This window comes from Lytechinus variegatus, chromosome 16, assembly GCF_018143015.1.
Source record: "Lytechinus variegatus isolate NC3 chromosome 16, Lvar_3.0, whole genome shotgun sequence".
NCBI lineage: Eukaryota > Metazoa > Echinodermata > Echinoidea > Temnopleuroida > Toxopneustidae > Lytechinus > Lytechinus variegatus.
The window spans coordinates 30,458,930-30,486,573 of record NC_054755.1 but is presented as its reverse complement, the minus strand read 5'-3'; the positions used below and the strand labels follow the sequence as shown (position 1 = coordinate 30,486,573).

Genomic DNA, 27,644 nt, shown 5'->3' with positions numbered 1-27,644 from the left:
ATACAGCACGGGTTAATATCATTGTACCGTCGCGTTGTATTCGAACTTGAAAACCTGTTGTAAAGACCTCCATGACAGGAACATATTTTGAATTTGAAATCAATTATTTTCCAATTAGGTAAGTAGACTATTAGTAAACTACATACGAAGTATTTAGAATTAATCTATTAATCTGCAGGAACTCTTTATTATTTGGTTTTTGTCATAAATTTCCGGAATTGCCTATTTTTCGTTATGCATCTCCGCTTCTTTCCACTATGTGTGTATTATTTATGTTGATGCAACCGATGATTTTACATTCATTTGTTTAGAGCCTTTCCGGTGTATTTTGAAATTAATCAACGTGTTCTCTCGTATGCTTTGTCTTGTTTCAGTTTGTTTGCTTTAACACTATATTAAAGTTTAGGAGGTTGATTCTAAAGGAAATTAATCAAAATAAGTCTTTGGTAAAAAAAAATGGTGTTTCACCCCCCCCCCCCCCGGCTTGTGAAATGCGATAGGTTGTATTTAAATTGCGTGTTCTTATTTTTTTTTTTTGAAAATAAATGACCTTGTCCATCATAGCTTCATTTTTTTTCTTAAAGGGGAATCCAACGCAAATAAAAAACTTATTTTTAGAGAAAAAGAACACTAAAAAAATTGATAGGTCAAAGTTTGAACAGTATCGGACAAACAATAAGAAAGTTAGGAATTTTTTTAAAGTTGTAAACATTGGTAATCACTATACGCTATACTTTACTTCAAACTATATTTTCTTTCCATTAGGACGTAAACAATATACTACCTTGGTTATATTTAGAATACTGCCCCATGGAATTGATAATTAGGAGAAACCACAAATCCCTGATAATTAAGTCCATAGACGATGGAAATATTGTCCTTGTCCCCTGTCATAATTTACTTACCCAGTTGCCATTTTGAAATCTACATAGTCTTAGGAATCTCAATTTTTAAAGCAGCCATCACTTTCTTATTGCTTTTCCATTTTTTAAAACTGTCTCCATTCTGTTTTATTTATTTTTCTCCTTTCCAACACATCATTTTCTGACCAAGGCTGGATTTCCCTTTAAAGTGTAAATACAACCTTTACGGTGAATTGCGGTAGATTGTGCGAAGAGGAAAGTTATAGCATTTTCAAATGTCATATTGGTTACTAAACAGTGAAGAATTTCTATAGCATGGTCATACCGTATAATTCAGTGGGGAAGTGATGCTGCAGCGGGTCCAGAATAGGCCATCATAGTGGCGCCTACAAGTTCTTTTTTCCCTATTATGAAAATAAATTATTACATACCTAGCTTGCATTCTTTATAGTGTCTTTAAACGAATAATTTTACCATTCTATTTGTGCGCTACTCACTGTAATAGCCTTCTTCAATATTTTATTTCACATATATACAATCTCCTCAAGGGATGCCAATCCCCTGAGGAGATTTTCAAATCTGTTTATTTCCTTGAATTGTTTTGTTCTTGTTTCTTTTGAATATGTTCTCTTTTAGCTTTGAATATTCCTTCTTTTAAGCAATTTAAACAAAAATTTTCCAACCTAGTATGGGAAAGCTTGTATGTTTTTTCCCAAATCCTTTCATTGTGTGCTACACAGGTTATGGTGCCTTTGATTAGTAGTACAGATGGGTGGGGGCTCGGGATGTTCCCCCGTAATAAAAAGTGGAAAGGGAAAAAAGGAAAGATTGAAGATTTTCTGAATATTATGTCTAAGTCTATCACACGATGGGATGTTTTAATTAAAAAGTGGAATTTTTTGCTTGTTCTCTTCGCTTACTTACAACTTCTTCATACATTTTATCCGATCTGCCATATCTTGCTCCTTCAAAATTGACTAAATACACCATTGCCATTGAAAGACAAAAAAAGGATGGAAAAGGTAGGGAAAATAATATATGTATTCTATTTTGTTTCTTTACAAATTTCACCAGTCAAAAAAAGTCCCCATAAAGGGGACACGTACCCCTTTTGCCCCCCCCCCCCTCTGTACCTCCCCATGCGTGTACATGTAGTATAGGCTTCTCATGTAGAGATGTTTAGTAGGTTATGGTGTCGTTCAGTGTAGATATGGTGCGGTGTCGAATTGTAGTAAATGGACTGTTGGTGTTTGTCAGAACACTGTACTGAAAGAATTAAAGACATTAATGTTGCTTTATCGTCCATTTTTGAAAATTCCCCTCAATCTATCAATTACACGCCTCGTGAAAATACACATCCATAAATAAAATCAACATTCATAAACAAACATAATGACATATAGACAAAAACATGGACATATATCGAACACAAGTTGTGAGAAATTGTTGAATTAAGAAATTGCAAAACTGAAGTGCGTTTGTACATGCATAGAGCTACTCTGTTAGCTCCATTGTACATGTATGTCAATCGTCATCGTATGAATATTACATGTATTTCATAGGTTATATCATTATTTTCATTAGCATCTTCATTTGAGTTGTAATTACTGTTGTCCTAAATATCACTATTCTTTTAGCAGTGAGGCACAATAAACCATGATAATACGCATGCTCTTTACTTTGCGGGTAATGTTCGTACATTGCTTCCCTTAACTACTACAGCCAAATCATAAGGACAAAGTCTACCTTCTTTCATTAACTAATGATTATTACACGGAAAGGTATCAACATTATCACAGATTATAGTCATAATGCTAAACAGATGAAGCGTGATAAAGCGGTCGCAATGCCTATATACAAATAATATTATCACATGTGGATTTGAAGAATAAATGAGAGCTACTGTCTGAATTCATCGCCTGGATCTTTGTCAAATGTTTGTGACGTTAACATGGGTAGGTATATTTTGTGTGATTGTTGAAACACACAAAAAAGCTATTATCATGGAGCTTTAGTCTGCTAGATACAACAAGGTGTCACATGAAATTTCCAGTGTCTTAGTTGACATTTCGAACACACTGTAGACACACTTTGAACTCACTGTGAACACAGTGAGGACACACTTTGAACTCACTGTGAGCACACTGAGAACACACTGTGAACATGTTCACAGTGTGTTAACACACTGTGAACATATTGTGAATACTCTTGAACTTTATATGAACACCATTTTCACTCAATTTGAACTCACAGCGAACACACTTGTAACTCACTGTAACCACTTCTAACTCACTTTGAACGCACTGTCAACACACTGTGGACAGGAACTTTGAACTCAGTTTGATCGATTAGTGTGTGGAATTTCTAATGGAGCAATTGATGAAATAGGACGAAATCGGACAAAAGACGGATCTTTCAAAATATGCAGTGGCTGACTACCTGTGTCTGCAATAAAATAATAGTCGTCAATGTAAAACAGTGATTAACTCTACAAGTATCAGTTTGAGGATCAATTAAAATTTACTTATGTACGTGCATCTTTAATAAGAGTTGCTGCGGTGGCGATTAATGAGGTTTTATAAGGAGATGTGTAATTATGACTGCGAGGATTTGCCAAGATATAGACATGTTTCATTCTTCCGTCTATTATTTTTCTTTCTTCTTTTTTAAAGTCATTTATATTTCCGTAATAAATCAATATATTTGATTTTTCTCTCGCTATAATGAGTGTTCTTGAGATAAGCTTGTCACCTAGGCAAGGTTTCATAAAATGATTTATCGGTGATTTTTTTTCAGTCTCATTTGTTATAAGCTACAGAAAATTATACATATGTGATTGGTTGAGATGCAATTAATTGAAATGAATTCTTGAAACACGAATTAGGAATTAACATGTATTTTTTACCCATCCGATAAACAAATTAAACGTATATTACAAAAAATAGGCCTTTTGAAAGCTATACAACACCTTGGTGAAACAATGAATTTGCTGCACTTCAAAGATTGTGATGCTTACCGTCGTACAAACATGAACACACCAGTAATTTCAATCCGGTGTTAAATTCGGTGTTAGTTCAATAGAGTACCGAAGTGTGAGTCATCAATTTTCACTCTTTTGCATTTCAGCATTTTTGATATCATATATTTGGTAAAGCATGATGAAAAACCCCACACAACCCAAATTTGGTGGGAATCGGTCCGTGAGGCCCCCAAGATATGACCCATGAATAGATAATTAGCCCCATTGAAGTCAGTGTATTATTGACCTGGTGGGTGTTTCATAAAGCTGTTCGTAAGTTAAGAGCGACTTTAAGAACGACTGGTGATCCTTTCTTGTTCGCTTAATCATCGTCAATGAATATACCAAATCCCCCGCATTTTCCACAAGTCGCTCTTAAAGTCGCTCTTAACTTACGAACAGCTTCATGAATCATACATTGACAGTCAACAAGCGTTATCCAATCTATAGGTGGTAATTGCATAGTTCACCAGACATAGTGTAATTTCGTCCGTCTGCATCACTAATTACATGTATCTTGATTATCGTTTTTCTTATATCTCTAGTCATGTTGAGCCACTTATAAACTCTTCATAACCGAATGCCTCACGGGCTTGAGTTTCAATAAGTGTTTTTCATCGGATGTCGACTTAGAAAAGAACAGCTATTCAGCTTTTTTACAGCATCAGTGTTCCTGATTGCAAATATTCTTCTTTTTCGTGAAATGGAAAATCATAATGATTTACCATTGTCTACTTAACAATTGAAATAATCTTTTTTTTCTACGGGTGGTGCAGATGAGACAAACACAAAATCAATATTAGAATTAAAAAAAGATCTTCCAAGCGTCACAGTGTTGTTAATGGCGCTTTACCTTGGCAGATAATGGTAAATTTTCTAAAGCGGCAGAGAGTGGTTAAATGAGCACAATATTCCATCGAGAAAATCGCTCTAAAGCTTATGAATACTTATTTGCGTAATCACAAGGTTGACCTTTGCTAATAAGACTTTCTTTTCGTGAAGGCAATTATAAGACAAGCACGCCCTTTCGAGTATATCATACAAGTTACATCGAAGAAATGCCTCTATAATGGTAGGCTTATAATAACTTTGTCCTTACTGTTATCATGATTGTCTCGTTTGCTCCTGTATATTTTTTTTAAATCTCTAGAATGATGGGAACGATTTTGTTTAAAGAAAAACACGCTCTTAAAAAGAGAAAAATTAATTGATTCTCTGTATCAGTCGTTTTATGTAAATTATGCTGAATATATACAAAACAGTTTTTAAAAACAAAAATGAAAATAGATGGAAGGGGAGCAGGAGGTAACTATCACCTATAATGGGGGCAGTGGCATACCTGGAAAACCTATTTGGCCGGGAGGGACAAATGGTTTCTGAACCCCCCCCAAAAAAAAAAAATAAAGCGGTCAATATTCACCGCAATTTTCCTTAAGTATATTTTTCAATCCAAAATTTTCGGATGAATGAAAAAAAGAGCGATGAAAGGTCGTCGCAATTTACAGAAGCACTTTTCCGTCCTAAATAAATGGAAAGCAAAAAATAAAATCACCGAACGGTCATCTTTTTTCAGTTATAGAGAGCCCCCCCCCCCCATACGCGGCGGAAACGGGGGGGCGTGTCCCCCCTATTTTTTTTTAAGAACTTTTTTTTTTTTTTGGCTTGTCAACTTTTTTTCCTGCGTCCCCCCTAAGTTCACGTGGACCCCCCCCTGAAACTTGTGTTGTCCCCCCTAAAATTTAGGTTGATGACCTTTTTTTCTGACAAACAATATTTTTTTTAAAAGTTAGAGGTACGGAAGCGTTAAAGTGCTGAAATAATGATTAGGCCTAGTCGTTAGTGACAGCAGAACATTGGATCGATATCATTGGCGGCGGAAGCCCCAATATTTAGGGGAGCCACCTGAAATTTTGGGCTGGACACAGGTAAAAAAAATTGACAAGCCAAAAAAAAAGGTTATCAACCTAAATTTTAGGAGTGGATCAACAACATTTTTGACAAGCAAAAAAAAGTCATCAACCTAAATCTTAGGGGGGAACGAAAACATTTCAGGGGGGTCCACGTGAATTTAGGGGGGACGCAGGGAAATAAAGTTATCAACAAAAAAATCAGGGTGGACCGTCCCCCCCACCTCAAATTTAGGGGGGACGTCCCCCCCCCCCCCCGCTTTCGCCGCCTATGATACCTTTCACCCTTAAAAGTTTGAATTTAAAGCTCACATATTTGAATTCAAAGTCCTTTGAGTTATATAATGATCTAATTACAATTCTAAGTAAGACCAGACTATGTTGTAATGGAAGGAATGAATCACATTCCCGATTTCCAGTGAATTACAATAACTGTGTGAATACTCCATGTGAGCTAAATGATCATTGACAATAGTTTAGGCCAAAATGAAATGCTGAAAATTTATACATGTATAATGAAATACAAAACGAAAAGTTAAAATGTTTTAATATCATCAGTTCATTTACTCCACACTGTGCCGTCTGTTATGATGCGGAAAAAATCTAACGAAATTGTAGAAAGTTTAGAACGAAATTACCTTTTCTTACAGGCAATTATGACGATATTGTTTTCTGTTTTAAAGACACATCTTGTTTATTTCCTAACCGCCTAAACCACCCCTAGTTTGAAATTGTCAACATGGTCAATGGTCCGCCTTTTTATTACCTATATAGGCAAGCGAAGATGAAAGCCACGACTATTTTTCTTCTGCTGCTGTCATGGGTTGCATTCGGTTCAGCTCAGACTACTTCGACAGTCGGTTCATCTCCCGGTGTTTCAAGTGATGCGAATACGGTAATTCCAGTTACCGGTTCAACTGGTATGACTACGGCTAACGCTTCAACTGGTATGACTACGGCTAACGTCACGGAGCTCGAGACCACCGCTGGCCTTAACTCAACAACAACGCTACAGCCGACTTCTACCACCACTCCAGGTATGTCATGAAACAAAGTGCGTTTATTTCGCTTTCAACCACGTCTGAGTCGTATGGGCAACCCTCAACCGCCCCCTTTCCCCCTCTCTCTCTCTCTCCCCCTCTCTATCTCTCTTTCTGGTATAGACGGTGTTATTACACTCAAATGTAGTCTACTATGCAAGCACTTAGTGAGAGTACATGGTTTAAATGTGCAGTTTAAGGTCCCTGAATGACTTATATACAGATGAAGGCCCCTTCTCGTTCAGCAAGTTGTATTTGTGCTAGTCTTGTATGCAGACCCACTTCTTGAACAAAGTTTAAATCAGGGTCTGTGTCGCCGGCAGACTAGTACTCAACCGTCACTGACCGAGCAACGGTTCAGTGTCGGATCATGACAGTTGATAAAGGTTACCGGTAGGTAACCGTCTTGGCCGTTGCGGAGCGTAATGATACAATCGTGTTTGAAATTTCCCTTCTAACCTAAATGTTGGCCATACGCTCATTCAAGACCTTGGTCAGAATCGGTCAGTGACGGTTGCATAAAATGTTCCAATTGAACCCGACTCCGAACATGAGACACAATGTCATTTTCTACCGTTTGTACTTGTTAGATGCGATTACATATGCAATCAAGTTTTTATTAGAAACTAAAGAGAAAGTTAATAATTTCATTGACAAATTAAATTGTTAATGAATTGATATAAAGAATTAACGACTGAAAAATATAATTGCTGTGCAAACTCTTCACTCGATTTAAGGGCTTGAATTGCAGCCTATACTGAAGGCCATTGAAACAGCAAGTTTTGTATGTGCTAGTCTTTGCGCTGAGACACACTTGTTAATCAAATTTTAAATCAGGGTCTGTGCCTGCAGACTAATCAACTCATATCAGAACTACACCAATATGTGTTCGAAAAAAAATACCGCTGATTAAACTTTTAGGCAATACTGAAAAAGCTCATCACTTTTACAAAATTACTATTGTATATTTTTTTGCACGATTGTTTAACCCTTAAACAATTGTTTAACCTTTTAACCAATTATTAAAACTTTTTAAAATCGACTTGTTTAAAGTTAAACAATAGTAGTTAAAGTAATGGGCTTAAACATCCTTGCTTAATATTTCAATAAACATTTTTAGCGGGTTATTTAACTCAGCAACAACCCTGTGGCAACAACAAATGGCATCCGTTACTTGCATTGGGAGTTCCGCATGGGACTATAAGGGGGCCATTCGTGCTCAATGTTTAGGTCATTCGCAAATTATAAATTGCACCGCTGCTCTACTGTTTGAAGTGTATGTGTTCACAGTAAAAACGCTGTTTAAGATTTGATACAACGTTGTTTACTATATGAACTTTACAGTATTTGTTTAACCGTTTAAACAATTATGTTTAATTCATTGAAGATTAGATATTGAAAATAAAACTTTGTTGCTTAAGATTTAAACACTTGTTTAAACTGTTTAAACAATTAATGTAGGGTTCATATAGTAAACAGCGTTGTATAATTTTTACTGTGTTTTAACTGTGTTCTCTTTTCTTTCCTGTAATACATGCATGTACGCATATAATAAGTCGACTATAATTTCTTCATTTCCAAGGGGGATCCACACTTTACAAGCTTTGCTTTTTAGTGGATCCCCCTCATTTATGCTCTATATTATACTGTTTTTTGTCTGTATTTTACGAAGTAAGAATGCCCTTCTGTAAAATTGTACTTGATTTGTATTGCTTAAAATTACTTTATATTATGTTTTGAATGGGAATGACATAAAAGATTTGAATTGAATTGAACAAGCTCCAAATGGATCTAGATCGCATCTGTCAGTGGATCTCCAAGAAGTAATGTAGCCCCCAGTCCCCCCATTCATCGTGAGAACGCCCTAAGAGCATAAATTGATGATCTCTCATTGAAACTCATTATCAGCCAGGTGGCAGTATAACAAAAGAAATTCTCAGTCCTAATATCAAAGCAATAGTGACGACATCTTTTCTGCCATGTTCAGTGCGTTATAAGAGTGTGTGGTAATGATGATAGCGGTGGTGATGATGATAATGATGCTGATTATGGTAATGATGATGATGAGTGTGATGGAATTATGGCAACGACGATAATGATGACGATGATGATGAAGATGATATGTTTTTTTTTAATCCATAATTTATTGTTCGAAATAGACATGAAATGAAATACTCCGATTTTTTTTGCCCAATATTTATTGATCGTGGGCTTGGCAGCCGCTGTGCAGCGCCAGATCCCTTTGTTAATCGTTGAACGCCAAACAGGGCAGCAACGTATTTTGGTCTGAAGTGGCCGGGGTTTGAACCTCGACCTCCCGGTTGTGAGACGGACGCTCTACCCACTGAGCCAACACACCAGTGTTTATGTTGATGATGATAATGATGATGTTGATGATAATGACGACGACGATGATGATGGTGGTGGTGGTGGTCGTGATGATGATGGCGATTGCTTCATGCAATTTTTCTGCAGCAGGCTCAAATGGAACTATAGACATGGTGGCATAGCCCACGTGACCATAAACCAGTCATATTCCAATGTTGAAACGACATCAATATCATTTCAAATACATGAGTAACATTATTATCATTATTATTATACCATGTATTGTTCATGTTTTAATGGCGGTCATTATTATTGATTTCAGAACCAACTGCTTGTACTTTTGCTACATGGACTGTTTATGATAATGGAAGTGTTTGCATGAAAATGTCCTTCGGTGGAACTATTACATATGAATACAGCGAAAATGTAAGTTTTTTCTCTATAGAGGGAGCTTTCATCGATTTTCCGATTCAATTATCTCATTTTTCTTTCTAAGAATAAATAAATTCATTTATAAGATGTTTGAGATTTATTCCTTCAGTGTTTGTTATTTTCACCAATTTCATGTGCTTTTTGGTTGTATATTTCGTATATGCTCTAAATTTTAGGGACATTAACGTTAGTTAAGGCTTCTTGCTACTTTGTGTTGGTCCCTTATTGTGTTGTGTATGTTTTATACGAGTACTGGGGTGTGTTTTTTTTTTTTTTGGGGGGGGGGGTGAATCATGAAAAAGGAAATAAAATTGAATTCAAAATGGAGTGCAGATAGTAAACCAAAACTGTTTATAACTTTCCGTTAGCCAATCTGGTAATAAATTAGTCTTCATTCCACTGGCGTAAATCCGTGTTGATGGGTGGGGGATGACTGAAATATTTTGGCATTTTTTTGCAGTCATATTTTTAGATATGCAAGGAATTGTCATTGATATGTCCACACTGGCGTTCCGTGGGTCACGGCATTGTGGGGGCACCAGCAAATTTTTTGAATCACTGAGTGAGCGCGCGAAGCGCGAGCTGTATTTTTTTATATTCACACCTAAAAAGGGACATTATGATCAAATTTATGTAATCATGATAGGTACCTGTCTTGCTAAACAATGCGAGCGCGAAGCGCGAGCTGAAATTTTCGTATATTTTGACCCCAAACAGCGAGATTTTAAGGAATATATTTTAGGAATCCATTAAGAGTATGCATATCTCACCATAGTCATCTAATGCGAGTGCCAAGCGCTTGCTGATTTTATTAGAATTACATCTGAACACATGGAACACTTTTTGAAGTCTTTGCAACCATGAATATCATACGCATCTCACCAATCAAATATTGCGAGCGCGAAGCGCGAGCTGAAAATTTAGGCAATTCAGACCTAAAGTGGGGCATTTTAAGGTTTCTTTGTAGGAATTAACTAGGACCATATAGTGTATTTCATTAACCAAATGATGCGAGCGCGAAGCGCGAGCTGAACATTTTTGATATTCAGATCAGAAGAAGGGACATTTTAAGGACTGATTTTAAGAATTCATGAAGAGCAGACATATCTCACCAATCCACTAATGCGAATGTAATCACGGACATGAAATGTTTATATACGAAGACCTTAACATGAGGCAATCACTTTTTGAGTCATGTAAAAGAAGCATATGTCATTTATGATAACTCAAGTTCTAGGAAATATATTTGGTTTATATTGACTTAAAAATGTGATGTTTTAGTACAACAGGATTATATATCTTGTTAAACAGACAATGCGAGCACCAGGAACAATGAAGACGTAGGCCCTGGGCAAATTATGTTTCATAAAGTTATGATAAAAATGTTTCTTATGTAATTTAACATAAATAATTATAATACATTATAGTGAATAATATTTTCTTCTTTCCCACTACGTTTCTCTTCCTTTCTCCCTCATTTCTCCTTTTCCCCGTCTTTTTTTTTTTGGGGGGGGGCATGTGACCCCATGCCCCCCCCCCCCGGTAGTTACGCCACTGTATGTCCATATGGCAAATACCCCTCCGATATTGTTATCTTTTTTACCCCATGATGGTTTGATGGTTTTATTAGAGATTACTTCAAAATGTTTTGAAATTCCATCTTAATCCCTCCCCCCAAAACCCCAACATTGATGAATTGGAAGAAACGGGGGTTTCTCTTCAACGTTATAATAAGGACAGAAGTATTTCGTTTTCAAATGGTGAACTGGCTCTTTATTTGCATTTTATGATCCAATAATATTGTTTTATTTTTTAAGCGGTATTTTAGGAAGAATTTTCACCAACAAAACAATTATCTCTTGTGATTTTTTTTTCATTTCTTTCGTAAAAAGTGGGGGGATGTTTGTACAGGCCATTCCCCCCCTTCTCGAAAAATGGGGGGATATATCCCCCCATCCCCCCGGGATTTACGCCAGTGCTTCATTCCAGTCGGAGTGGGAGAAAAAAAGGAATATATTCCATCTAGCGACCCACCTGTTGCTGTGATCCGATCGCTAATTAGATTTAAAGGACAAGTCCACCCCAACAAATACTTGATTTGAATAAAAAGAGCAAAATTCAACAAGCATAACACTGTAAATTTTTAAAGTTTCGCTTATTTTCAACAAAATAGTTATATGAACGAGCCAGTTACATCCAAATGAGAGAGTAGATGACATCACTCACTCACTATTTCTTTTGTATTTTATTATATCAAATATGAAATATTTTTATTTTCTCATCATTGTCATGTGAAATGAAGTTTCATTCCTCCCTGAACACGTGGAATTCCATTATTTGAATATTTTGTGGTTCAGGCAAGGAGGTCCTAATCGTTAAATTCGTAAAAATTGAAATATTGTATAATTCAAACAATAAAAAACAAAAGAAATAGTGAGTGAGTGAGTGAGTGAGTGACATCATCGACTCTCTCATTTGGATGTAACTGGCTCGTTCATATAACTATTTTGTTGAAAATAGGCGAAACTTTGAAATGTCATAACTTTCTTATTTTACATCCGATTTTGATGAAATTTTCAGCATTGTGCTTGTCTGATTTTTCTCTATTGATTTAAATCAACATTTTCCTGAGGTGGACTTGACCTTTAAACTGCATTCATTGAGGGTTCAGTATTTTAATGGTTTGTTGCTCTTGCTAGGGGAACCAATCAATCAAACAACCAAAAAAAAACAATCATTCAACCAACCATTCAATCAATATAACAACCAATCAATCATTTAACCAACCATTCAATCAATTTAACAACCAGCCAACAAACCAAACAATCAATCAATCAACCAATCAACTAATCAATCAATCAGTCAATGAATCAACCAACCAATCAATCAACCAAACAACCAACCAACCAATCAATCAATCAACCAACCAATCAAACAATCAATCAGTCAGTCAATTAACCAACTAATCAATCAATCAACCAATCAACCATTCAACTAACCAATCAATCAGTCAATGAATCAAGCAACCAATCAATCAACCAAACAACCAACCAATCAATCAATCAACCAACCAATAAACCAAACAATTAATCAGTCAGTCAGTCAATTAACCAACCAACCAATCAATCAATCAAACAACCAATCAATCAATTAACGATTCAACCAACCAGTCAAACAATCAACCAATAAATCAATCAAACAATCACAATCAATCGACCAATCTTGAAGATTTACAAAGTTATGGCTTGGTGAAGAACGCCTGACATGCAAGTTGTGTTTATTAAATGAGCCATACTAAAGGTTAACTTTTTTGAGCAATTTCATTTCATAAACGATAATTCTCCAGCTCACGTTGCCATACATTTTCCTTTGAAAATAATGCATTGCAACGTGATGCCATAATCATATTTTTTAAATCTGTTTTTGATGAGATTGTCACTGTTATGCACATGTGAAGACATGATAAACCAAGCAGTTATCCAGATATTATGAAAGCCCATGAAGGTGACCACGATATATATATTTGTTTAAATTCAGTTTAGAGTAAGTATTGTAATAGATTGATTGTCATGATTGTTGCTGAAGATGATTTCCACCTGCGCTCACCCATGTTCCGACATTTCACTTAGATTAGGTAAAATTTCGTGCTAAAATAACCTTAAAGGGGTAGTCGCGGATGAAAATATTTATATCTTAATACATACATGTAGAGTAGAATTCACTGAGCAAAATGCCTAACATTTCATCAAAATTGGATAACAAAATAAAGTTATTGAAGTTTAAAGTTTAGCAATATTTTGTGAAAACAGTCGTCATGAATATTCTTTAGGTGGGCTGATGATGTCACATCTCAAATTTCCGTTTTCTTATGTTATTACAGAAAAATCATATTATTTCATTATTTCATACTTGTGTGAATAATATGTCTCCCTTATGATGAAATAAGTTGCAGCAATAAATATCTAATGCACTAAATCCAATTTTTCTAGTTCTTGGAGGAAAAAAATGACTAAACCTATTTTCATATAATAAAATAAAAAAAAAACAAGTGGAGATGTGACATCATCAGCCCACGTAATGAATATTCATGACGACTGTTTTCACAAAATATTGCTAAACTTTAAAATTCAATAACTTTGTTGTTTGTTATCCGATTTTGCTCAGCGAATTCTACTCTATTTATACAAGTATAAATACTTTCAGCCCGGATCATCCCTTTAATACGCTTCCGCCCTTGGCCCCAGGCTGTAAAAGGCTTCTTTATGCAACGCAAGAAATGCGTTATTATAAGTATCATCATTATAGTTGTTATAGTACTAATAGTAGTATTGGTAATATTATTACTATTGTTATCATTATTATCATCATTGTTTATAATTATTGTTATTATCATTATTATCATTATCATTATTATTGTCATTATTATTCTTCTCATTATTATTTTCATTATTATTATTATCATTATTATTACTATCATCATCATGATAATCATTATTATTATTATCATCATCATTTTCATTGTTTTTGTCATTACTATCGACGGTTGTTGATTAAACTGCATAATGTTATGAAAGTTACACCATTTTTATACTTCACTTGCTCAGTAATTATACATTGTAATGCAAGGAGCCCACTGTTGGCGCCAATGCAAAGCTGCTGCACATGACGCCTGCAGTGTTGCCAATAAGATGCCTAAATACAGGCATGCAGTGCATGACTCAAACGGTTTATTCCAACTCGTCTAATGCCAATTCGTCCAATTGCAAACTCGTCTACTACCATTTGGTCTATCATCAGTACGTCTACTCATCATATGGTCTACTTGAATTTAGTCTAATGCCATTCCGTCTAATAACCAGTTGGTCCTATAGCCATTTAGTCCATATACCATTTGGTCTAATTAACTTCAGTGTTGATTGTGCAAAATGAATGAAAAGAAAGGGTTTATTAGACCAACTGGTTATTAGACGAAATGGTAATAGACAACATGGTGATTAGACGAAGGGATGCTTCGACCAAATGGTTTCTAGACGAAATGTTGATGGACGGAATGGCACTGGACTAAATGAAGGTAGACCGTGTGGTGAGTGGACGAATTGGCAATTTACAGACTCAAACTGGCTCCAAACTGGTGCATGGTGGCGCGTGACGGCGCCAAAAAAAAAAAAGAATTTTGCTTGACGAAAATTTCAAAATGTTTGAAATTTTTGTGGGCCAAATCCACTTGGTCTACTATCAGTTTTGTCTAATTTACATTTGTCTACACTATACGTGGTCTAATACTCAGATAGTCTAATTATCAATTTGTCTAATGCCCAGTTAATAATTGTTAGTTGTTGTTTTTTTACTTTGTCACATGAAAATTTGGTTTATACATTCATCTACTCATATAGACATGGTCAAGGTAGTGTTAGACCAACTGGACTAGACGCAATGGCACATGTTATGGATGGGTTATTAGATCTGATGGTTTTAGTAGACGAACTGGTTGTAGACGAACCAGGAGCAGACCGAATGGTGTAAGACAAAACGGACAGTAGAGTCTGACGTATATAAGCGGGTGTATATAGACCAAGTGGCAATTTACCGGGTGATGAGAGAGCTGAAAATAGTTTCTTTTCCTTTTCTTGTGATTTTGTATAAACAATTTCTTATTTTTATCGATATGAATGTACAGAAACCAAAAACGCCATTCTTATCTTTAACATGTTCGAGAATGAAACGAGAGCAGATAGGCCTATATTTCAAATTGTATCACAATGTAGGTCGAGTATGTTTGCGCAAACTGAATTCGGAGAAGACTAACTTTTGAATTCTCCTTTTTGGGGGGATAAAATCCTTTACATCCTTCAAGACAATGATTAGCAGGGATTTTCCTTGGTAATAGTCCAGGATAGGCCCCATAGGAAATTGACCAAACCTTGTTTTTTTATATATACAATATTTTTTGATGGTTTCTTGTCAATTCGAGGGTGCTGATTACGAATCTGAATGATGCCACTCGTGTAACCTTGAGCATTTTCCGCAAATTGGCAAAATCCAATATGGCCGCCAAAATATGCAAATTACTCATGAAATTCATAAAATTGTCCGCACATTGGCTGTGAAATGCATGAAATTGTGTGGCAGGAGTGAAATACAATCTTAAAAATAATTTTTGACAAGATATTTATCTTCCTGATATTCAAAATGGCCGCCATAGGCCATTGTATACACTATCATGTACAATATGAATAGGGAAAACTAATTTTCACAAAAATGAGCACTAAATTGCAAAAATCGCGATGTATGAACGAAGTAATATATGCAAATCATCATTACTAATGAGATATATTACTTATTATGTCAAATATGGGAACATTGCTGTATTTCGATATCTAAAATAGCCGCCACTGGCCCAAAGAGTATTATGTACAATGGCAATGGCCGGGGCCAAAAAAATGAGAAGATTGAGCATTAAAATGCATATTATTAAGATAAACGAGTGGAATACTGACTAAAAACATAGATGTAAATATGCCATTTATGTGGTAAATGCTGTATTTTGAAATTCAAAATGGCCGCCATAGCCCCTATCTTCATCATGTACAATGCGAGTAGAGAAACTAATTTTCACACGAGTAAGAAACATAAAGTGCATGTAATTGTGATCTATGAGTAAAATATTGTCTGACAACATGTTTTATAGCAAGACATATCATTTCTTTTGTTATGCATGAGATAAATACTGTATTATGAAATTCAAAATGGCCCCTATAGGCCCTAACAGTATTATCTACAATCTGAATTGGGACATATAATTTTGTACGAATTTGGATTTGCTTGACTATGACATCCATGCATGTAATCCTGTTGTATGAGTAAAACGTTGTTTAAAAAATTTTTTTTAATCATCGCATTTCTTCTTTCATATAAGTGATAAATACTGTATTTTGACATTCAAAATAACCTCTACAAGCCCTAACTAAATTATGTAACATGCGAACAGGGAAACTAATTTTCACAAGAGTGAGAATCATAAAATGCATATAACTGTGATGTATGGGTAAAGATATTGTCTTAAACATTATTTCTAACTAAATACATCACATATGGGTCGTGGACATGGTGGAGGTAATAAATGGTGTACTTTGAAATCCAAAATGGCTGCCATAGGTCCTAAAAGTATTGTGTACATTGTAACATGGGACATATAATTTTGACAGAATTTGGCTTTGCTTGACTCTAAATATTGCATATAATTGTGAATTGTGATGTAAAGGTGAATAATTGTCTAAAACCATGGTTTCTAACTAGATATATCATAATGTTGTGTAATTAAGGTCATAAATGCTGCATTTTTAAATTGAAAATGGCCACCATAGGCACTTATCGTATAATATACATTTTGGGTGGAGACAAATCATGTTCACAAAAAGGGCATATGGCAGCCATTTTGAATGTTGAAATACAGTATTTATCACCTAAATTACATAAGATATGATATATTTTGTTATAAATAATGTTTTCAGACAACGTTCCACTCATACATCACCATTTGACCAAGCAAAGCCAAATTCTGTTCAAATGATTTGTTCCCATTCATATTGTGTATAATACCGTAAGGGACTGTAGCGGCCATTTTAACTTAAAAATAACCGTATTTATCACCTAACTGGTAGATTAAATGATATATCTTAATAAAAATTATGCTTTCAGACAATATTTTACTCATAGATCACTATTACGTGCATTTATGGTGCTCACTCCTGTGAATATTGGTTTCCCACTTTGCATTGTACATAATACGGTTAATGTCGATGGCGGCCATTTTGAAAGTCGAAATACAATATTCAACACAAACTTAAAACCTGAATGATATATTTCGTAAGAAAATAAGTTTTTAGACAGTATCCAATTAATTTATCACATATATATGCATTTTAGCGCTCACTCTTGTGATTTCTTTTCTCCCATTTCTCATTTCTGTATAATACTTTTAGGGCCTTTGGCAGCCATTTTGAATATCAGAATACAACATTCATCACATACATGGCATATTAGTAATATATTCCGTTAATAATTATGTTTATAGTCAGCATTCCAACTGTTTAATCTTCATAATAAGCATTTTAGTGATCACTCTTGAGAATTTTTGGGCCCCCATTGCCATTGTACGCAATACTGTTTGGGCCAGTGGCGGCTATTTTAGATATCAAAATACTGCAATTTTCCCATATATGACATTACAAATGCTATATCTCGTTAGTAATGGTGATTTGCATATATTACTTCGTTCATACATCGCGATTTTTTGCAGTTTAGTGCTCATTTTTGTGAAAATTAGTTTTCCCTATTCATATTGTACATGATAGTGTATACAATGGCCTATGGCGGCCATTTTGAATATCAGGAAAATATTTTTTTGTCAAAAATTATTTTTTAAGATTGTATTTCACTCCTGCCACACAATTTCACGCATTTCACAGCCAATGTGCGGACAATTTTATGATTTTCATGGGTAATTTGCATATTTTGGCGGCCATATTGGATTTTGCCAATTTGCGGAAAATGCTCAAGGTTACACGAGTGGCATCATTCAGATTCGTAATCAGCACCCTCGAATTGACAAGAAACCATAAAAAAATATTGTATATATAAAAAAACAAGGTTATGCCTCTTCTATCCTGGACTATAAGAGTGTCTGTAATCTTTACCGCTGCAGCTGGCTTAAGTAGCTAAAGTGGCCATTAACGACTACGAAACCTTGTAGAAAATGAGTATGCTTGTTATAATGCGTTTTTAAAAACAATTTCCATTTCTCTTGATGACAAGAATTACAATTCACTTTAAAAGGTTTTCAATTAAAAACACATACCTAAATGTACTTGATCTTCGAGTCTATCTGTTTGACCTGCAAATGCGTAAATGTTTTAAGAAAATAATATGTAGGCCTACATAAATCCGTTTTATCAGTCGTGCGGTCGCGTAGAGACGATATAGGGGGGAAGATTGATGACCTATTTATAATTATGATTTTGTATTTTCGGTTGAATAAAAAGTTAAACATAGGGTATATCTCGATTTTATACCCCCCCCCCCCACACCGGTGAGCCGTGGCGCCGCGTTCCGTTATACACGGATGACTGTGTAACGAAAATACCAAGAATTGTATTTTTTCAGTAGTATATAGGCCTATGCTTGAAAAAAATGATGATAATAATGATAATCTGCTGGGTTTAACGGATAATCTGGGCTGGTAGGAAGGATGAGCACCACACCGAGAACCCCCCCCCCCGACGGTCACTTAAACCTCTGCTGAAAAATCTCACCTCTCGGTTTTGATCAAGAAATGGAGGTGATCTGATATACTTCCGATGTACACACTTAAGAAAAGGTTGAACTTTGCACTTAACGCGTACTGGCTGCACATTTTTGTATACAAGATAAACAAGATAGTTATCTTACATCATAAAAGGTACAAAATACACGGGGGTTTGTTTTGGTTTTTTTCTTTCTCCCCGAAAATGCCTGTTTGCACCATGAAAGATATACTTCGAATCTGCACCTTTCAGACCGAATTCCTTTTTTTTCTCTCATTTATGGTGCGAATTCCTAAAGGGTAAAACACTGCACCCAAGTGTCTTAATATGGTTTGAATAATAAACCTAATGGCAACCCTTAAGGTGCAGAATGCTTTTCGGATGAAATTCGTCCCGAACCGAAAAGAAGAGGTCTAAGTATTTTATTTGAAGGCTGATTTCAAATACTCTTGATCACTGTCAAGATTTAGTGTCTTTTGTTAGGTGTTATTCGTGGTTCGTAACTAAATGTTTTTGAATTCCATGTACTTTTTCTTTCAAAATAAACTTTTTTCCCTCTCCCTCTGTTTTATCCAACAACATAGAATGAAACGACAGTGGACATACCAAAAGTAGCAACATCTCGCAATTCAATTTGCACTGAGAATAGTTCTATATTCGTGATGTCTTTTCCTTCTGATGATGATATCTGGCAGCTCCAACTTCACTTCGACATAGAGGGCAGCAAATATCATTTAGATAAAGTCGTGTTTGATTTGATGACAACGGAAGGTGGTAGGTAACAGAGAACTAATTATTAGTACAGTCAAACCGGGTGGATGTTTCACCAATCTATATCCGTATTAAGTAAAAGCTCGGTCACAAATGCCATCACGATCTGCTACGAACATCGTACGAACGATTTTTAGTAAGATCTTCTCAAGGAGGCCGTACGAAGCCAGCGTTCGCAGACCGTTCGTGACCGGGGTTCGTAAGTTTGCAGTTTGGTCGATGGCCTTGTCCAAGATTTTTTTTTTTAATCTTGTACGAAGCCCTTTCTTCGTAAGGTGGCCGTACAAACGTCGTTAAACATCGTAAGAACTAGATTTTTTGGGGGGGGTCAATAAACAGTTCTAGAAGCCTTTAATTTCTTACGATGGTCGTAAGGAGGCATTAAGTTGTTCGTAGAGTGTTCTTACGGTGTTGGTAAGAACGCCTTACGAACGGATATTCGTACGGCACACTTACGGACGACTCGTGGAGTTTGCAAGGCATTCGTAAGGGATTCGTAAGGGCTACTGTGGAGTTTTAGGGGATGTGAAGCCAAACCCACACAGTTCAATCTTCACTCTGCTCGTGGTGATCAACTAAGAAGCATCTCCTGTCGAAGAAATATGCGGCCAAAAGGGAAATCTCTCAAAGGGAAAAGGGCGATGGGGAAGAAAAAAAATAGGAGGAAGGAGCGAAAGGAGGAGAGCTGCAGTAACAGCCCCTTGATGGACATTGGAAATTACCAGGAGGTGTAGTGGCCATGACGAGGACGAGCAAGACGAGGGAGAACCATCAAGACGACATGGTGATAGTGAGAAAGATGAGGTAACGGGAAAACCAAAGAAAGAGAAATATGATTTTGATGCCACCACAGAACACAATCTCGATGATTTTTTTCGGTGACAATGATTGTTTTTACAATAAATGGATTGAGAGGTATGCTAGCACCAAGTACAAGAAACATCTAATGGAAACCTTGGCAAAAGACTTTAATCAAGCGTATTCCTTACAATCCGACAAAATATACACAAATTCGTAAAATCTTCGAACGAATAACTTGAGAGTGCCGTGAGTTGCACGTACGAATATCTTGCGAAAACATAAATCGTAAGATCCGTAAGTCTGACGAAAGATTAACTCAAGGCATTCTTACGAAAAACGTATGAATTCTAGGGCCATAAAATTGCCGAAAATAATTTCGTTTCTGAAGAAGGTCTTAGGATGTTCTTAGGAATTAAACGGCGTTCATACGGAATTCGTAAGAGGTGTTACGTACCACATTAACACCAATGGAAAAAACCACAAGATCACCATGATCACCAGTCGTTCGCAAAGTCGCTTATAACTTAGGAACAGCTTATAGAACACCCACCTACTTTATAACAGCCACCTGTTTAGAAGGACCAATCACTGGTGTTGATTTAACACCAGCCAGATTTACGTATTGGTAAACACCTGGGAAGTGTTGAAACAACACCAGTCGGAATCAAACCGATGGTGGTTTAACACTGATTACACTGTATAAAATATTGGTTAAAATTTTAACCAGCACGTGGGCAATAAAAAGAATTGTGTCGGAGCAATTTTGGGCAGTATTTTACCCAATGCGGGAAGCATGTCCAGTATGGTGTTAAAAATAATTACTTTAGAATTGGCAAAATATTCATCACGCGCGATAAATAAATATGCCCTAAAGAAAATAATGCTCAATGTTGTTTTGACACATAATTACCCACATGGAGCTTTTTTACCAAATATTTTTTAGAGTGTAGTGTTGTGCCTATGGTGTTTTCAGATAAGGATACCGAGCTGGTGTTAAATCAACACCAGTATTTTTGCAGTGCACCTGTCCATAAAGACTACAATTTTGGTTTTCATTGAATGATTTATTCCATTGAAACCTAAATTACATTACCAACTGCTCATATACAATTTTCTTGTCTCGTTTGGGTGGTCCTTGAGGTTTCATCGATGTGGAGAAAGGAGTATATACACTCTTCAAAGTGATGCTCCAGGCTGAAGGAATTTTTGTAAAATAAACAGAGTAAAATTCAAAGAGCAAAGTGTTGAACATTCGATCAAAATCGAATAACGAATAACAAAGTTAGCGAATTTTAACGATTTGCATTATTCCTGTGTAACAGTTTCTAGGTATGTCTTCATGAATATTCATTACGCGTGCTGATGATGTCATATCCCTACTTGTTCTTTTGTTTTTGTTTTCTTTTTTTTCTTTTAGATTGTTCTTTTAGCCTGATGTTGCCATCATAAAATGATGAAAAGTGGTACATGACTACCACGTAAAAACCATGATTGAATTCAAAGTACAAGGTTTTACATCAAGCTAACTAAACATTTTATTACATGAAACTAGTTTCATTTATTATTCATTTTTTCTACCTTATTTCATCATATTGGAGACACATCATTTACACATGTATGATAAGATATAACAATTATGATTTTATGTAATAACATAATGTGAGGATGTGACATCATCAGTCCTCCTAATGAATATTCATGACGACGTGCATATAATGTTATTTGTTATGCGATTTTGATGAATTTTTCAGCATTTTGCTTTGTGAATTTTAATCTATTTATTAAGATATAAAAATACTCAGCACGGAGCATCCCTTTAATATAGGAAAAAAAGTTCAATTACAACACAGTAAAATATAAAAGTACAAAGTTGTTTACCATATGAACCTTGGATGTTGTTTGAAGGTTTGCATGTTGGCATGTACAATCGCTGATGAAGTTTACGGTACACCGTGTGGAGTATTATAGAAACAGCGGATAGAAGAAGAGAAGAAATGGATAGGCGAGAAAGTGGAGAAAGTCAACCTGTCCGAAACATCGAGTCTCTCTACTACTCATCATCTCTACTCGCCGACTCAAGCCAGCATCTCCTCATCAGCTCTACTACTCAAGCTGTTCTCACTCATCAATTCCTTCTGGTTTACAGTCCTTTTCAGCAGGGGCGTCGATCCATTTTTCAGATTGGGGGGGGCAAAATCATGAATCAATTTTCCAAAGGAGCTCGATCACACCCACACACACATGCCTATATATATGTGTACATATATATATGTATATATATACACACACACACCATGCACACACACACACAGACATATATATATATATATATATATATATATATATATATATATATATATATATATATATATATATATATATATATATATATATATAATATATATATATATATATATATATATACATATATATCTCACCAGCAGATTAATGCGAGCGCGAAGCGTGAGCTGAAAATTTTGATATTTCGATCTGAAAAAAAATTGAGTTTAATGGACGTTTTTAATAAAGAACAAGATATATATATCCAACAAAAGATTATTGCAAATCGAAGTGGAAGTTCTTTTGAGGTTTAGAACTGAAAACGGGACCATATTCACCTATTTAATCATGGAAAGTATTGGTTTTTGTTACAAAAATGATGCGAGCGCGAAGCGCGAGCTGAAATTTTTTGATATTCCAATCTGAAAAGTGGACATTTTGAGCACGATTTTAGACGAAGAACGAGTTGTGTATCTCAATCTCGCTTGCTGATTTCTGTGTAACAGTACAATCTTATTTTATTTTTAGCACATGCAGAATTATTGGGGGGGGCAAAATGATATGTTTGCCCCCCCCCCCAATATTTTCATTGGTGGGGCGATCGCCCCCCCCCCCCATAATCGACGCCTCTGCTTTTCAGGACTACTTTCAAGAAAGAATACTCTACTCTCAAATCTCCACTTTCTCGCCTATCCATTTCTTCTCTTCTTCTATCCACTGTTTCTATAACACTCCACATGGTGTACCGTAAACCACATCAGCGACCATATGAACCTTGCAGTTGTTGTTGTTTAATCGGATATATCTAATTCTTAAAGGTCAAGTCCACCTCAGAAAAATGTTGATTTGAATCAATAGAGAAAAATCAGACAAGCACAATGCTGAAAATTTCATCAAAATCGGATGTAAAATAAGAAAGTTATGACATTTCAAAGTTTCGCTTATTTTTAACAAAATAGCTACATGAACGAGCCAGTTACATCCAACTGAGAGAGTCGATGATGTCACTCACTCACTACTTGTTTTGTTTTTTGTTGTTTGAATTATACAATATTTCAATTTTTACGAATTTGATGATTAACCTTCTTGCCTGAAGCACAAAATGTTAAAATAATGGAATTCCACGTGTTCAAGGAGGAATGAAATTTCATTTCACATGACAATGACGAGAAAATCAAAATATTTCATATTTCATATAATAAAATACAAAAGAAATAGTGACTGAGTGATGTCATTAGTTCCCCCATTCGCATACCGACCGAGATGTGCATAAAACTATTTTGTGAAATGAAGCGAAACTTTAAAATGTCATAACTTTCTTATTTTACATCCGATTTTGATGAAATTTTCAGTGTTATGCTTGTTGACTTTTTCTCTTTTTATTCAAATCAAGTTTTTGTTGGGGTGGACTTGTCCTTTAAGTTGACAGTGGAGTCATGAGAAGTCAACAGGTCTCGAGTCAACGACATTTATTCAGATGTTAGGATTACATTTTATTTGTACTATTCTTTTACTTTGTACAATGAAGATTCCAGAGCTCTCATATCTCCATACCTTCTTCAATTAAGTTCATTGAAAATGTTTTTATTTAGTCATTTCTGGATCAAATTTGCTCAAATAAACGGTGAGCAAATATATATTCTGAATTAATAATAAGTAATGCAGGATCGTATTTTGAGCTCGGATTAATTACATCTGAATTACCAATTACCTTCTCCCGTGATGACTTCTTCTTATGTGCTTGATTTTTTTTTATTTTTCAAATCGTTTTATTTTCAATAGAAATCATCGATACTCTGAATGTTACAGGGGAATTTTTCTCTGTTCCTCTTGGGGAGCATTATGTGTGTGATAGGTTATCATTTGATCTCGGCACTGCTATGATAGAGCTATCTTCGCCCCTCTTCCAACCATTTGTCGAACACACTACGGATGGTTGCGGTCAAGGTAAGCAATTTAAGAAATATTCTCCAAAAAACAAGAGAAAGTGGAGCAACATTTTCAACAAAAGTTATTGTTTTCAATTATCATTTCAATCACGCTAAAATCCTTATTGTCATGATGCCCCCTGTCTCTCGCAACTCCCCCCCCCCCCCATCCCCCATCCCTCTCTCTCTCTATTTCATCTTTTGCATCTCGTTTTCCATTCTCTCTCATTCCCCACCGCTTTATCTTGCTTTTTCTTTCTCCCCATGTTATTCATGTTAATATAGTTTTGATATAATCTCTGTAACACACTCATGTGTGAATAATGTCACTTATTATATCTCTCTTACCCCCCCCCCCCCCCATCCCCACTCCTGCCTATTTTCACTCCTTGATTCATCTCCTGCCCCCTCCCACCCCTCCCGATACGTACAACCTTCTTCTAATTTCAGCTCATGAGTGTGATGATGATGATGATCCAAACGTTGGCCTCATCGTTGGTTGTTGTGTCGCGGGAGTTGCAGCGGTAGTTTTAGGGGGGTTCACAATCTATCTTATCAAGAACCGCAAGAAGGATAGCTACGATAACATATAAGTTTTATATTTCAGCTTTATTTCTGCTCTCGAAGATAAATACCAACAAATCAGTATGAGCAATTGAACATTTGCAAATATGATTTTAATGAACTTACCAAACAAGACAGAAATCAATGAAATCAACGTTTATATTTGAAAAAGAAACATGAACTCTGGAAGACGTCATCATTGTGATCAGGAACGATCAACATTGAGATTAAATCGATTGCGCAGATATTCAAGGAAGAAAAATGCGTTGAACTTTAAATTAATACACACGATATGATTCAAAGAAATGGGCTTGTTAACGAGGTGATTTACATGGTATACAAAATAGTGAATGTTTTTTTCATTTGTGCAATGGACAGAATACTTCGTTGGGCATGTTGGGTGAAAGGTAAAACGCATAATCCATTCAATACGGCTACGCCTCGTTGAATGGATCATTTTCATCTTTCACCTCATGAAGTATTATGTACATTGCACTCATAAACATTCATTATTTGTATACTGGTTTTTAAGGGTTTGCAATATGCTTAAAATACATTCCATTCTATTGTAATATCGTAATGTTATGTCGTTCATATAATATAAATATTGGCGTAGAACAGTTTAGTTCAATGTATTCAGTTCATATTAGGGTTGCTAGTTTTAAACTAATATTAACATTTTAGACAGTTTGCATTCTTTTATAATGTATATCATATTGGAATATTGTATGCTAGTAATATAAACGTAGAACAGATTAGATCGATGTATACATTCATATTAGGTTTTGAAGGTTTTAAACTATCATTAACATTTTAGGCACTTCATTTTTCATAATGTATATCGCATTGAAATATTATACGCTGTAAAACAGGTTTAGTTCAGTGTTAGGTATCGTAGAATCTAAGGCTTTTTAAAATGTATGTCACCAGATCGAAATATTCTACGCTAGTGCTGTTATATTTTTTTCATTTGGATTTGTTGACTACACTATAAAAATATTGGGTAAAATTTTAACCAGCACGAGGGTAATTATGATTGTGTCTAACCAATTTGGGGCAGTATTTTACCCAATGCCGGAACCACACTGTCCAGTCAGGTTAAAAATATAAGCAGCAATTACTTTAGAATGGGCAAAATTTCCATCACACAGGATAAATAAAAATGCCCAAAAGAAATGCCCAATGTTTGTTGGACACATAATTACCCTCATGGAGCACTTTTACCCAATATCTTTTAAGACTAGCATCATGGTTATCACAAAGAAATTATGAAAGAAAAACAAAATAGTTTGTTATGTTTGGAGACTTTAAAAAAATTGTACTTCATACATGTTAGTACAGGAATGGTGTGTGTGTGTTTGAGTTTTGTCAGACGTGTATCAATCAGATATGATTATTTACGTCTGGACCGACCTTTAACGTCACCATCCGAAAGACGGGGCGCCAATCGAATTAGTCGCTTTGAAATGCACCGTATTGATTTTTTTTTTCATTTTGTCGAAACTTTAATACATAGAAGTTGAGTTTCAGTAAGGTTTAAAAAAGAACGTCATGCATCCGGGAGGCATTCGCAAAACATAAATATGTTTTAGAAGGTATGTGATCCTTCACTGGATTCCTGTTTCAGTTCTTCATTAAGTTTGCTCATTTTTTTTTTTTTTGAAAGCTGTATATATTTCGACGCATTCTTTGATACTTGGATGGACAATTGTGCAAAGATACGGTACATTAAATGGCAAAATGTGAACTGACATATACCAGCGGTTTCGTGTCTCCCATCTTGTTTGCTTGTGACTAATGCATTTATGAATAATTTGTCTCAATCCCATGACTGTTCAGGCATATCCTTGATCAAAAATGTATAAATAGTCTAATGATATGCCGTAATCCAAATACGATAGCGACAATGATGCCGACGGTGATTAAGGCAACCAAAACCCAACAACACGCAATCGTCTGGAAATACGACCTATTGAACATTACAAAGGGCGACATCGTATCTGAGCGACGGTGGCACGAACAACAATGACATCGCGCATCGGGCTCCCACTCGAACCCGGTTGAGTTGAAGTCCGTTTCGTCTACCGCTTTGGCAGCTTTCGGCAGACTGGACTCCGTTTCGCCCACACCCTCGGCAAATTTCGGTGAAATTGAGTCGGTTTCGTCCACACGCTCGGCAGATTCCGGCAGATTGGAGTTTGTTTCGTCCACACTCTCGGCAGATTTCGGCAGACAGAAGTCCGTTCTCTCCACAACCTCGCTAGATGTCGCCGCATTGAAATCCATTCCATTCAAATCTTCGGTAAGTGTCGACAGACAGATGTCTGTTTCGACACACTCGGCAGATTTCGGCAGACTAAAGTCCATTTCATCCACACCCTCGAAAGATTTCGGCACACCGAAGTCCTT

General features: G+C 35.8%; 1 protein-coding gene across 1 annotated transcript; it reads left to right on the top strand.

Annotated features, from left to right (window-relative positions):
* On the top strand, positions 1–26,574 carry LOC121430349 (lysosome-associated membrane glycoprotein 2-like). Its single transcript, XM_041627627.1, has 6 exons — positions 1–118; positions 6,564–6,826; positions 9,480–9,583; positions 19,476–19,665; positions 24,526–24,690; positions 25,122–26,574. The coding sequence occupies exons 1-6, from the start codon at positions 72–74 to the stop codon at positions 25,262–25,264; spliced, it is 912 nt and encodes a 303-aa protein (XP_041483561.1). The 5' UTR covers positions 1–71; the 3' UTR covers positions 25,265–26,574.
* Positions 26,575–27,644: the final 1,070 nt, after the last annotated feature.

Coding starts and splice junctions, on each gene's coding strand:
- LOC121430349 (XM_041627627.1), top strand. CDS start 72: ATGACAGGAACATATTTTGAATTTGAAATCAATTATTTTCCAATTAG. Junction 119..6,563: donor ATCAATTATTTTCCAATTAG/GTAAGTAGACTA, acceptor TTACCTATATAG/GCAAGCGAAGATGAAAGCCA. Junction 6,827..9,479: donor GACTTCTACCACCACTCCAG/GTATGTCATGAA, acceptor TATTGATTTCAG/AACCAACTGCTTGTACTTTT.